The sequence below is a fragment of the Tachypleus tridentatus genome, chromosome 8 (assembly GCF_004210375.1).
Source record: "Tachypleus tridentatus isolate NWPU-2018 chromosome 8, ASM421037v1, whole genome shotgun sequence".
Taxonomy (NCBI): domain Eukaryota; kingdom Metazoa; phylum Arthropoda; class Merostomata; order Xiphosura; family Limulidae; genus Tachypleus; species Tachypleus tridentatus.
In genome coordinates this window covers 64,324,398-64,339,529 of record NC_134832.1, presented here as the reverse complement: position 1 = coordinate 64,339,529, position 15,132 = coordinate 64,324,398, and the positions used below count along the sequence as shown (strand labels likewise).

The 15,132-nt window shown below is 33.8% G+C and overlaps 1 protein-coding gene across 2 annotated transcripts in view; it reads right to left on the bottom strand.

Moving 5' to 3' along the window:
- Positions 1 to 627, bottom strand: part of LOC143222542 (kin of IRRE-like protein 3) — a 242,325-nt gene extending 241,698 nt beyond the window's left edge. For both annotated transcript variants that reach the window (XM_076449161.1, XM_076449162.1), the window contains exon 1: positions 251 to 627. In XM_076449161.1, the coding sequence (XP_076305276.1) occupies positions 251 to 356 (106 nt within the window). In that variant the 5' untranslated portion in view covers positions 357 to 627. The remainder of the gene's footprint in view (positions 1 to 250) is intronic.
- Between the last annotated feature and the right edge of the window lie 14,505 nt (positions 628 to 15,132).

The following is a 15,132-nucleotide window of genomic DNA, read 5'->3' as shown; positions in this document are numbered from 1 at the left end:
TACCTCATGATATGTTTTGGAAGACTTAATTTAGATTAATGTTTTTATAGTATGCTACACTGAGTGCACCCATATCAAATAAACAACATTCAGTTTCTAGCAAAGAAATGAAACTAATTTCAAAAATCTACTTCTTATACATATATATAAATACACACACACGTGTGTAAGCCTAACTGACATTAAATAAATAATATATTTTCTAACAAATAAAATTCAATTCAATTGTGAAACAATCAAAATTACTCACCTTCTGTGTTGGTCAGTACAAAAATGAGTAACGTTCCGAAAGTTACACTTAGAAAAAAAAGTTTTTTCCCTTCTAACATGATAAAATTAAGACACGTTTGTGTCATGTCCTGCACTTAAATAAAAAGTTGCTTCAGAAACAGACTATTTGAGGAAAGGTTAATTGCCCTGAGCAGTTCATCACACACCTAGTCATAAGATAAGAAAAAAAAACGAACTGTAAAAATACTGGAGTAAAACAACTCCTGCTCGATGGAGAAATATTTTCAGACTTGCTTTTCCTCTCTATTCTTATTAGTTGTTTTGTTTCAGGACTAACAGCAACCTACAGTGCAGTGCGTTCTTTCAGTGAATAGCTCTCTGCGTGAGAAGAAGCTAAAGCCGTTACACCGAGCGATCTCTTCTATCCATGGTATACAGCCCCACCTAGTGGGTGATGACTGAGTTTACACAAATGAGAGTGCGAGTTGGAGTTGGCTGTTTGCCAGTTCCATTGTGTTCAGGTACATTACTATCAACAATAAGGATTCATAAAATCGTATTTACAATTACAGAACTGGCAAATCTGCTACTTCGTATAGTATAAATAGGCTGAAAATAATTGTAAATACGAAAAATGATGGACAAGCTTGTTCAGTTGTGTCAGAATTTATAAAATTCATAAATGTATACCTTTTTCGCTGCGACATATTCCAAAAATTAGCTGTAACTGTAACTGAATATTTCAAAGAATTAAAGTAAATATATAATTCTACGATGTATACGTACATAATACAAATAAATAGTTAAATCTCATGTAAAAGAAATCGTTTCATGTGGTCAGCGTTTCAACAAAACAAAGATCATGGGGTTCAAAGGTTGAACACTTTTTTATATATCTTCAGATGTTATCAGCCTGAAGCTATATTTGTTTGTTATTCTCGTTTCTCACTATACAGGAATGTGAGAAGGAAAACTGTCTTCCTCACATATTGAATATTAAACCACAAAGTTTACATTTTACAGCGTTTTGTGAATCAACTTGAAAAGAACATAATCATTTTCAGTGACTCTTTACCATTTGCATATTTCAGTATTCCAGAATCATATTATTAGTATACAGATTTGTTCAAAAATAAAAGTTTAGATGAAAAATAAACAGTTAATTTGTGATTAATTCAAACAGACACTTGTTTTGTTTGTGCGTTTGTTTACTCACTATGATACAGTGGTATGTCTGCGGATTTGACTACTAACAACCAGGTTTCGAGACTCATGGTGGGTAGAGCACAGAGAGATCTTTGACCTTACCACCAAACATCTTTCCTTATTTAATTTAAAGCAACATTTTTACGTACTACGTCTGTGTGTGTGTGTTTTCTTATAACAAAGTCACATCGAGCTATCTTCTGACTCCACCGAGGGGAATCGAATTCTTCATTTTGGCGTTTTAAATCCGTAGACTCATCGCTGTACCAGCGGGGCACAATGTACTAAGTAACTACAAATTTAAAATGTGTTTATGTTTGAATGATTTTAAACTTAATTTATGGATTAAAAATCATATTTGTAAAGAAAATTTATCCGTTTTAGTTTATTTTTACTGAACTATATTTGTTCAACAATATTTTTACGTGTAGTTTTTACTGATAATAAAATATTTTAATATTTATATTTAATACGTGCCATTTATTACAAAAATACTATTTATTTTTAACTTTATATTGAAATAAAACAATAAGTAAATTTATATACCTACACTTAAGTTGGCCCAACATGGCCAAGTGGTTAGAGCGTTTTACTTGTAAGTTGAGAGCCGGGGGTTCGAATCCCCATTCCACCAAACATTTCCGTCCTTTTAGCCGTGAAATTGTTAAAATGTGGCAGTCAATCCCGCTATTCGTCGGTAAAAAAAAACAGGAAGCCTAAACGTGAGTTGTGATGACTAGTTGCCTTCTCTTTAGTCTTACACTGCAAAATTACGGATGGCTAGCGCATAGTCCTCATGTAACTTTGCGCGAAATTTAAGACAAACAAAACATTTATAACTATTTAGTGTACAACTAAAAGACACTTTCTATGCTATTTTACTTAGCTTTCCAAATAAAATGTGTTTTCATTGATACATGCAGGTAAGAGTTCTCTCATCATTTCTTTTGTTCTTGATGAGTTTGAAATTCTGTGTAATACTAATCGAGGGCTATTTAGTTTAACAATCCCTAATTTAGCAGAGATGGACTAGAGGGAAGGCAGTTAGTAAAAGACGCTCAACGCCAATTCTTGGGCAACTTTTTTGCTAACAAAGAGTGAGATTGACCGAAACATTATAATGCTCGTACGATTAATGAAAGAGTGAGCATAATCAGTTACTTGGATTCGAAACCGCAAAGCACAGACAGAGAGTCTTACGCCCTAGCAACAGAACAGCTCGTAATACAGTATTGTAATAAAGTTTCGGGTGGTTACGTTCATATGAAAAGACACAATTACCTGTCTGGTAAAAAATAATTGATGTACTTGTACTAGAACGTGTTAATTTCTAACAAACTCTCTTAATAGAGACCTAACATGGCCACGTTGTTAAAGCACTCGACTTGTAATCTGAGGGTCGCGGATTCTAATCCCCGTCACACCAAACATGCTCACCCTTTCAGCCGTGGGACGTTACAACGTTATGGTCAATCCTACTGTTCTTTGGTAAAAGAGTAGCCCAAGAGTTGGTGGTGGGTAGTGATAAACAGCTGTCTCTTCTCTTCCTCACACTGCTAAATTAGGGACGGGTAGCACAGATAGCCCTCGTGTAACTTTGCGCGAAATTCAAAACGAACTAAATTCTCTTAATAATAAAATAACTACACTCATTTTCTGACATACGTAAATCCCACTAAACTAATGGATACTTGTTAATTAATAAATCGTATTTGAACTTCATATGAAGCCAAAAGTATTAGCTTATAATGAAATCCAAGTTATTAACGGGAGAATGAACTCTCAGTTACAAAATATTTGAAAGACATTAAGTGAAATAATTCTATCCATATATCTAAAGTATTTCACAGTTTATTTTAAGAGTGTCAGCTACTTCGTCTTGTGAACTTTGAAATTAGGCGGGTTTCGTTGTCTTAACAGATTCATTTCATTGTAATCAATGAACTGAAAAAGAAGACCTACGACAATCAAGCCCACAAGTGGTACAGCGATGTCTGTTGACTTACAACTCTAGAAACCGAGTTTCGATACCAGTGGTAAGCAGAGCACAAACGCCCCATTAAATAGCTTTGTGCATAACTTCGAAACAAACAAATGACAATCAAGCATCTTCTTGGTTAACAGAGTTGCGTGTTCGAATCCCGACGTAGTTCTTTAATAAGCTGAAATTTCATAATATCTCAGCTCGTTCATATTTTGGCATGACATTGATTTTTATACTCTGTGACCGTAATTTTGTGAATTTAAAAGTATGGCCCATTATTTAGAATTTGAAGCTATAGATCGAAGAGGCCGATGTTCGAGATACAATTTAGAGGAACACGCCCACGTGTGGGAGTGTCACACATGTACAGCTAATTTCATTTTCGGCTCAAAGAGTCAGAAGAAACCTTTGTGACTGACTGATTTTATTCTGACCAATAATTCAAACTTGGAGACGTTTACAGCTAAGGCCAAAAGTTTCTGATCCAGCTGACTTGGCATGGCCTTGTGGTTTGTGCGCATGACTCGCAAACTGCCGGTCACGAGTTTAAATTCCCATGACCGAACGTTCTCGCTCTTTTAGTTAAGGGGACATTATAATGTTACGGTCAATCCAGCTATTATTGATAAAAGAGAAGCCCAACAGTTGGTTGCGAGTTGTATTATGTAGTTGTATTCCTTCTGATATATCGCTGTTAAACTAGGAACGACTAGCCCAAATATCCACAAAGTTGTTTTGCGTGAAATTAAAAGCAAGCAAACAAACTGAGCTAGTCTTTTATCCTACGTGTGTTAAAGTACTGTTTGGGTTATAAGTTTTCAATTTCATCTCACTAAAGTTGACTGTGTTATACTAATTATTTGGTATTGGTGCGTAATTATAATTCCGATGAATTTGTAATATTTATCTTTTTTATCACTGTAATGAAGGAAACGTGTTTTGCCGAAAACCTGGAAGTTAAAACTTGGGATCGCTATTTTGTGTTATTTATATGTGTAAAATTAATCCAGGAAATATAACGCAAAAATAAATTATTGAATAACTATTTCTTAATAGTTATTTTTGTAAATGTAAACAAGAGTAAAACGACACGAGTAAAAAAAAACATTCTTAATACTTCTAAAATAAGTAGATTTGATATATATAATGTGTCTTGTTCGTAAACAGTGTGTAGATTTTCGAGAGAAAACTGTTTACTTTATATAAGTGAACTTACGCAACGTTGGATATTATGGAACTCCAAATAGAGAATCCTGGAGATTCAGCGTACGTATAGAGTTATCATAGTTGATCTGGACGTGATCATTTCTCTCAAGAACCTTTTTAGCTTCATCTACTGGAAGTTTTACTTCTGTATATATCCTCATCCAAGATACTACTTTATCAATTGGAAGCAATTTTTCTTCACACCTTTTTAGATTGAAAAATGATCCATGACCATCTGTTACTGTTGGCTCTATCCAAACAAAAAAATACGCTTGCGTACGCACATACAAACACATCAATAAATTGTTTGGAAATCCGATAAACAATCGTGATATTTAGCAAAAGAAATAAACGAATATTCATGATTTCACTTAGAGAATTATCCAACAGTTAATAATATTCGTTAAATTGAAAATTTTAGGCACTAACGCGTCTATCACCTTCATAAGTACATGTTATCTAAAAATTAAGAACTGCTCATTATCAAGCATTCAAATAACTTTGATTTAACAATTCCGAAATAACAATTCACTTTTTCAGTAGTTTTCTTTTCACATTGTAAAAATGCTCTTATTTAGGTAAAACTAGAGGAAATGAGATAGTTAACAACATCTACCGTCAATTGTTGGGCTACTATAATCCAAGAATATAAGTTTATCATCACTTTTATGACACACCAACGACCGCAATATACCATAAAATTTGGCGGTAACCCAAAGCGAACCATGTATCGTTTGGTTTGGTTTGTTTTGAATTTCGCGCAAAACTACAATAGAGCTATTTGTGCTATCTGTTCCGAAATGGCCAGGAGGCTAAGGCCCTCGACTTTTAATATGAAGGTCGTGGGTTTGACACATTGTCACACCAAACATGCTCGCCCTTTCAGCCGTGGGGGCGTTATAATGTGACGGTCAATCCCACTATTCTTTGGTAAAAAGAGTAGCCCAAGAGTTGGCGGTAGGTGGTGATGACTAGCTGCCTTCCCTCTAGTCTCACACTGCTAAACTAGGAATAGTTAGCGCAAATAGCCTTCGTATAGCTTTGTGCGAAATTCAAAACAAACAAACAATAATGAAACGTTTTCCTACCTCCAATGTATACACAGATATTAAGGCTGAAAACTCTTAGTTTATTATTTCTTCTCTTTATTTAAAAAGCATAAGAAGATGACAAAATTCTTGATTATTTTTACCTCTGGAAATGTTGTTTTTATGCACATTTAAAAATCAGAAATTATTGACTAGTTATGTTTGTTTGTTTTTGAATTTTGCACATAGCTGCAGGAGAGCTATTTGCGCTTGCCGTTGAGCAGTGCAAGACGAGAGGAAAGGCAGCTAGTTATCACCATCCACCACCAACTCTTGGGCTACTCTTTTAGCAATGAATAGTAGGATTGACCGAAACATTCTAACGGCCGAAAGGTCGAGCATGTTTGGTGCAACTAGCTATGAGGGCGATAGAAGATTTGTTTCTCGAAAACACCAGCCAATAACACTTTTATTCAACTTTTCCTTCTGTTTTCAGTTTTAGTAAAATCTGATGTCGTATAATATATTTATCTTTCTTTAGGAATATAAGTAAATTTTAAAGTTTATTATTTGGTTAAATATTTTGAGCTCATTTTAAGAATTAATAATAAATCAATACGATTTAAAAATTGTTTAATTTTCAAAATATAATAACCAATCATCATGTAATTATACCAATAAGCGTATAACAAGTGCTCTAACTAATTTCAACATAAAATTTGTCTGGAAGTTTGTGACGTTGCTTGTAAATTTGTTTTAAATGAATCAGGGAGTTTTCGCTGTTCTGCAAAACTTGCCGTTTGAAAAATATTTGCTACTATGTTCACATGCATAGCAACTGCCTTGACAAACTGAGGCATTTATGTGGTTTGCTGACTAGTTTTTCCAATCAAAATTTGAAATGTTTCGTACAACAAGATGTAGTCTTAGCTAATCACAGAGAACTCATAGTGGGTGATAAGATACTAAACCTATCCTTATTATAAATCATGTTAGAATAACAATAATAAATTAAAAATGTTACTAGTCACATGTTATTGAGATGTTGAGTTGATAAAATGTCTTTTTTATACGTATTACCATAATTAAATATCCATTAATCTAGAAACATGTTTACTTTGGTTCCCCATTTCTAATAAATATTTTGCTCAGTTTGTTTTTGTTTGTTTGTTTTTGAATTTCGCACAAAGCTACTCGAGGGCTATCTGTGCTAGCTGTCCCTAATTTAGCAGTGTAAGACTAGAGGGAAGGCAGCTAGTCATCACTACCCACCGCCAACTCTTGGACTACTCTTTTACCAATGAATAATGGGATTGACCGTAACATTATAACGCCCCCACGGCTGGGAGAGCGAGAATGTTTGGTGTGACGGGGATGCGAACCCGCGACCCTCAGATTACGAGTCGCACACCTTAACACGCTTGGCCATGCCGGGCCATATTTTGATCAGGTAATACAAACGTATTCTAGGTCAGTTAAGGAAAATGATATTATTCATACTTACCACACAATGTAACATCGTACTCAAAGAATGTGCCAATCTTCGTGTGTTTCGTTTTGCCCCCAACTGGTGCAGCAAAATGTTTGTGGACTCATGCCGCCAGAAACCGAGTGTTGATACCCGTGGTGGGCGGAACGCAGATAGTCCATTATGTAGCTTTGTGTTTAATTCCCAACAAACAAACTGTCCCGTTTCTCTTTCTTTGGTTTTATTATTATAATTTGCTGTACTCTCGTACAGAATGTTCTTCGTAACATTTCCAATCTAAAAACTACAACATATTAAAGGTAATTAATAAAACTTGTCGTTTGACTATTATTTAATGAAATAATTCAAGATATCAGCTTTAAAAATATTAAAATTTAAACGTGAAAAAAACAACAACAAACAATCGGTTAAGACGCTTGAACGAGTCTAAAGCTATTTCTGCATGTAACCCATATAGACCCTATAATTTCTGTTTGTATGAAAAAGATAAAGTATTCACGTCCCAGTAAACTGTTAAAAAACTAAAATTCATATTATAGATGATGCCAGCTGTCAGACAATTTATTCTTGAATATTTTAGTGCTTGTAAGGCAAGAGAGCTTTAAAGTTGTCGATTTTTTTTAAATATTATTTATGCGAGTGTGAAGGAGTGAAGAATATTAACAAATAATAAATGAAGCCATGGTATTTTAGAGAATATATCATTAAATACAGAACGTATGTAAACAATTGAAACAACATGAGAGTTTCATAAAAATGACAACCGTCTTGGAAAATCAATTAGAAGTGATGACAATGTAATAAGTGATGGTAATACTACAATGGAAATGAGTTGATATAAACGTTTAAGTACCACACAAGATATAGTGTCGAAGAGATGACAAAATCGATAGAAATATCAAAGTGACAAGAATTAAGACGAATATATAAAACAGATAGCGTTAAGGGCAAACAATAACGTGTGGACTATAAAGCATAATTTCATCAATAATCATTAGCAAAATGAACGCGTAGATTCAGTGAACAACATAGAACGCATTTCATAATTATTTAATAAAATCACCTAAATAAAGTTATAAGCCGTAAAGCTGATATAGCTCATTATGATTAAGACAAGTGGAGAGCATTGATGTGAATTCTCGTGCTAACAGATAAACATAAATGTGTAAAGATGAGACTGAGTGCAGAGTCCATGAGTTCTCGACATTCGGCTAATTACTGACACTGTACTTATTAAGTAGTATTATTTTAAAAAACTGCAAAAATAAGTCGATATGGACAACAAGTATTTAGGAAAAGAAGCATTCAAAATAGTTTATATTTTCAAACTAAAAGGCACTTTATGTGATGCTTGCATTTTTGTTTGTTTGTTATTAAGTAAGCCCGGCATGACCAGCTGATTAAGGCACTCGACTCTAAGAGTCCTGGGTTCGAATTCCAACATGTTCTTCCTTTCAGCCGTGAAGCGTTGTAATGTAACGATCAATCCCACTATTCTTTGGTAAAACAGTAACCCAAGAGTTGACGGCAGATAGTGATGACTAGCTGCCTTCTTTCTAGTCTTACACCACTAAATTAGGGACGGCTAGCGCAGATAGCCCTCGAGTAGCTTTGCACGAAATTTAAAAAACAAAGTACCCAGGTACACGAGGAGTTATCTGTGCTGTGCTCACCACAAACACCGTAACTCAATTTTTTAGCCTTATAAACTTGCATACTTACCGCTGAGCCACTGAGATGTAAGACATGAACTAAATGGACAGTAAAATACCTTGTCAGCAGCATCCGACGCCTATACGTCTAACAATCAAAATGATTTTCTCACAAAAGTTGCATGACATAAACAAAAGTTATTTACAAAATAAAGAGAGTCAGCCATACGTCAAAATATAAAAGCATAACATAAAGAAAGTTTAGTTTAAGGAAAAAATTAACAAACGAAACAATCGATTTGTTTGTTTCGGATATTTGCAAACACATACAAAACACAGAAGGGTAATTAGTGAATCAGTATTAACCATTTTTACTTATCAACTAATAAACTAGAATAAAGTAGCTAGTAAACAGTATTTCTACCAATTCTGGGGTCACTCTAGTCGAATAGTGGAATATGACCATCCTTCAAACGCAACTACATCTTGAAAAGGCAGAGCACGATTTTGAGGACATGAACAATTTACCTTCAGATTCACAATTAATTTGACCAGAAACAGAAATTAAAACTGAAATAATTATATACCTGTAAATGAAAAGAAGATTAATTTACTATGAACAATACATAATAAAACTTACGATAAACGTATTTAAGTACAGTTTTTGTTCAGTTTAGTAAAATAAAAACTATCTAGCCTTCAATCCTAGATTGTGTGGAATGCCCACGAATATTTGTTTGTTTTGAATTTCGCACAAAGCTACAGGAAGGCTTATCTGCGCTAGCCGTCCCTAATTTAGTTGCGTAAGACTAGAACAAAGGCAGCTAGTCATTACCACCCACTGCCAACTCTTAGGCTACTCTTTTACCAACGAATAATGGGATTGACCGTAGATTATTATGTCCCCATGGCTGAAAGGGCGAGAATGTTTAATGTGACGGAGACTCGAACCCCGTGAACCTTAGATTACGAGTCGAGTGCCTTAACCACCTGGCCATGCCGGGCCGACCATAAATGTAATTATAATAGATTAAAGTGTCTGATCAATGTACTTTTTTTCAATCATATATTCGAAAAAGTTTCTTTTATTACTAGAAAAGATGAAAAGGAGTGAGAAATAAGAATAAGTTTAAGAAGAAAATGATTATAAAATTTTATATTCAATTAATTAGTACTTGGTATCTTATGTGTACTTAAGATTAATAATAATTACTATTTTCATACTTTTGGCTCAGAGGGACTAAAAGTGGATTATGTTGCCAGAAATAGGATGGACAGCCAGTCTTAACAGCAGTTTCTTGGATCGATTGGAACAAGCATGATGTGTCCTTAAAATGTTTATAGCTTGTCTTTGATATTTATAGTACGCCTTGCATTAAACTACTGAAGGTTTCTTCTAACTCACAAAGTACTATAGACAAAAATGTTGTCTATACTATATTGTTTATATGACATAATATGAGATATAAAGTACTTTATGTTTCTGTGCAATCCACAATATCTCGGAAAATTGATTAAAAATTGATCTGCTTTGTCAGAACTAGACGAATAGGTTTTGTAAACACTGCCTATGACTAGTAAGCTTTTCCATGAAATATTATCATGGCACAGAAAACACTAACAAATTAAAAATTTCGACGAATGAATTAACCTGAAATATTTTTAAAAAATGATGGTATAGAGAAAACTTAATTTAATAACTATTTACAAAATTATATTGTATTTCTAGAAATTAATGTAGTTAAAATATTTTGTTTCAAATGTTGTATAATTTCCAAATTTGTCGAATACAGGTCAGTATTAAACTGTGTAAAATTAAGAGATGTCACATACGTCTGTCTGAACTTCTATATTGTCTCACTTCTTCTCTGGTATGCTGATCATACTCACACGAATGAGAAATCCAGCAGCTTCTGCTCTGACCAAGAAAGGTATCTGTGCTAGCTTGTAATATCAGGACGAATGACAGCCCTGAAGTAGATAACCAAGGGTTATGTGATATCCTTAAGATCCTGATCTGACCATGCTCTAACCAAAAAATGCATCTGTGCGAGCTTGTAATATCAGGACGAAATGCAGCCCTGACTTGGATAACCAAGGGTTATGTGATATCCCAAGAACCCTGATCTGGTCTTGCACTAACCAAGAAATGTATCTGTACTAATTTGTAATATAGGATGTATAACATCTCTGAAGTAGTTAAGCAAGGACTATGTGATTTCTCTAGGATCTTGGTCTGACCAAAAATCTCTGTATCAATAGTTTTTTTCAAGTTGAATGTGATCAAATTCTATTTCTACGCCAACGTCTGCAAAAATTATTCAGAACGATCGACGACAGGCAGCTGTAAAAAAAAAAAATGAAGACAATATATTTTCTAAACCTTCTCTGTATTATCACCGTCTATGGTTCCAGTATAACTAATATTTAAAAACATTTCAGCTTTGTTTTCCATTTTTTTCAGTTTCTCTTTAATTTCACGTCTGCTGGTTACAGGTTCTGCAATGCATACGGTGAAACTCGTTTTATTCTAACTATAGTATAACAGCAATTTTCAATACATAGTAGATTGTTTGTTTGTTTTGGAATTTCGCACAAAGCTACTCGAGGGCTATCTGTGCTAGCCGTCCCTAATTTAGTAGTGTAAGACTAGAGGGAAGGCAGCTAGTCATCACCACCCACAGCCAACTCTTGACCTTCTCTTTCACCAACAAATAGTGGGATTGACAGTCACTTTATAACACCAACACGGCTAAAAAAGCGAGCATGTTTCGTGTGACTGAGATTCGAACCCGCGACACTCAGATTACGAGTCGAGTGCCTTAACCACCTGGTCATACCGGGCCATTTTTTCTTTTAGGATCACTTATCGTGACTTTTTTCTGACTTTTATTGTATGCAAAAATAAAGAAAATTGTTTTAATTGTCTTCTCTTAATCTGGAGATTATTCTGCTTTTGTGAAATGATAGATATTTGCGCTTTGAACCGTTTCAAAGTATTTTTATGAATTACATGAGCGTGAACGGCAGGATCGTGTCATACTAAAGTGTAATAGTTCTATTTCGCTATTAGTAGTCTATTTTCATACATTGTTGTAAGCTTCTCTTGAAATTTTGGTTTTTCCTGATTGCATTATTCATTGAGAAATTGCGCTCATAGTATAATGAGATCTAATATTTCACAAACATGAAAAGCATAAGAATTATATAACAAGAGCATATTTTCATTATGTTCATTAACATACACTGTGGACTTCAACAGCTGGTATGACTACTAATTCGTTGGGAATTGTCACCTTGTGAGAATGCAGTAAGTTTATAGAATTATATTGCTAAATGCCAGGTTCAGATTCCTCGCGGGAGACACAGCAAATAGCCCAGTGTGGCTTGCTCTAAAATAAATAAACTTTGGAACAAATATTCATATCTTATAAAATTTTGTCATTGTTTATAGACTAGGTCTGTTTCATGATTTTGGAAATAATTATCCACATTTTAATGTTTTTATTATTTATTTGCTAGATATCTATTATGAACCAGAAACAATCGTTTACCTTTTAAAGTGTTTTATTTTTTATTAGATAGGCCTGTTTTGTGATTTTGGAAATCGTTTTTATACCGTTAATGTCTTTAAATATCTGTTTGTTTTTTAATTTCACGCAAAGTTACACGAGTGCTATCTGTGCTACCCGTTCTTAATTTAGCAGCATAAGACTAGAGGGAAGGCATCTAGTCATCACCACACACTGCCAAATCTTGAGCTACTCTTTCACCAACGAATAGTGGGATTGAACATGACATTATAAGCGTCCACACGGCTGAAAGGGCGAGTATGTTTATAAATATATTTGTAAAGATAAGTTCATATCACTATAATTAGTGAATATATTCTCATTAAAGCAAGAATAATAATGTTAACGATAATGAATTTTATTCCTACATAAATAGCAGCCAGTTGACGTTGAAGGTGTCTTTCTTTACACTTCACTTGCAATCTGATCCTGCTCACGTGTTATCGCAGCTAAATCCAGTCATAATTTTCAACTCAAAGCCTTCAAATATTGGCAAAATTTAATTTTGCAAATTAATATAATATAACACCTAAGACTCGGCACAGTAGTTATAATGGAATTCGACTGTTGAAAATGACTAAAACATTTGATTGAAGTAATGCACGTGAGTCAAAAGCACGTTAAAATAAGTGAACTGACAAAGAAATAAATATGCACATCAATTGTGTTCGAAAAGATTTGAACACATGTGAGATAAGGTTCTTCAATCTTCATCGACACAGGATGAACTGAAACTCGTTCTCAATATATGTCAAAATTAAATCTGATATCTAATAAACATAGGTTGTGACAATAGATTTTGCAGGATGGTGCCTTTTCCACACTAAATAGTTCGAAATTAGAAAAAGATATACTAGAATTCTGTGGGTATCTAATATGGTCATTTAGCCCTCATGTAAATAAGATGCCGTTAGATCAAAAGTTCTCTTACAACAACCTAGGCTGATCCATTTAATCTGGCTTCCTGTCAAATATTGATTGTATTTACAAGTATCATATTTACGTATTAACGAACGCTTAATGTCGTCACACATGTACACTGAAATATAGATGTAGAGTTTTGGCACTTAACTACATTATGTTTATAATGTGATTTTCTTACTGCATTCTTTATACGGAACTAGCAAGTATGTTGCAAAAGTTGATAAAATCAACCATTGGCCTTATTTTGTGTGATAATAAAACAAGCTCCCGTTGCTTGTACTTCATTATTTGAACTTTGTATTAATGTAATTAGTTTATATAAATATTATTAGATAATTTGCTTTTTACAGTATGTGATTTAGAACAGTCTTTACGAGTTTTATTAAACGACTAAACCTCAGTAGTTTTCTACGTGAACTATTTTAGTATTTTTAACAAATAACCAAAGTTTTCTGAACGTATCTGTTAAAATATGTATCAAACTGTACCTACTCTCATATTGCCATTACAAAAAAGTGATAGACAAAAATACCATTTAACAAAGTATTAATCCCTTATCATATTACACCATATACTTGATAATGATAATGCTGCTGTATTTTACTAAATACGTGTCAAATAATTAATTGATTTTCCCTTGTCACATCACATACTTGATAATGATCATGCTGCTGTAATGGTTGTGATATAATGCAATTTCTGAAAAAAATTGTATCCGACAAACATTTCAAAGTCACCTTTTTAGTTGTATAAAAATATACCACCCTACTTAAAGACCGAATAATGCTGTCTACAGACACTATGATTATTTTAAGCTCAAAACATTAATATACTGTTTGTAATGGCACTTCATAAAAAGGATATGTCACACTCACTATTCTGATCTTGCAGCTAGTTTCTTCATTGTCGATAGTTTTCAGAGTAATGGTCATTATCACGCACAAAGGCCTAATACCACAGTTTTCCTGGTAACAAGCTTTCGCTATGAACGTTGAAGTGTGCAATCACACACGTTAATAGACATTTTACATATTCACTACTGATCGTGGATTTCCACTTGAAAATCCATGTTTCAGTATACAAAAGACGCAAGAATCATTAGGATATGTAACGGTGACTTATTAAGTAGGATTGCTACCAGTTCATATTCTTCGGCCATTTTCTTCTCTCATGAAAATAGCATTTGAGATTTGACGGAAATTTTTTTAACATTCGTCAACTTAAGATACTTATTTATCGTCAGTAACACGATAGCAAAAGATATACACCGTGCAGTTATAATATAATTCTTGTTTGTAAAATGAGTTATTTTAATATTCTCAATTCTACAGATTAGAACGTTGCTTTGAACATGATGAATTGTGGCTAAACACGATGTTATATCCCAACACACTCACTTTTATGTTATTCATGAATTTAAGATTCCTTCTTCAAAGTTGTTGTGTTTTTGGCCTTATGTCATATATTAAACACGTATATAGCAAAGCCACATTGGACTATCTGCTGAGTTTACCGAGAGGAATCGAACCCCTGATTTTAGCGTTATAAATCCGTAGACTTACTGCGGTACCAACGAGGGACTCTTTGCTAAGAGCCATGATAAACTTTTCTAGATATAAAGTACCTTGGCGCATCTGCACTGTCAAAAAATGCAAAGTTCGAGGTAAATAAGTTGGTGCTAACATGTTGTATATAGTAACACAGCTCTTATAACTATCTGCTACAGAAAGCCACTATTTAAGCATATATGAGGCATAGAAAATTAAATTAAGTTAACCGTACTATTTGGGGTACCCCTACCCTGAACTGAAGTTATGTAAATTCATGACTAAAAAGTTGT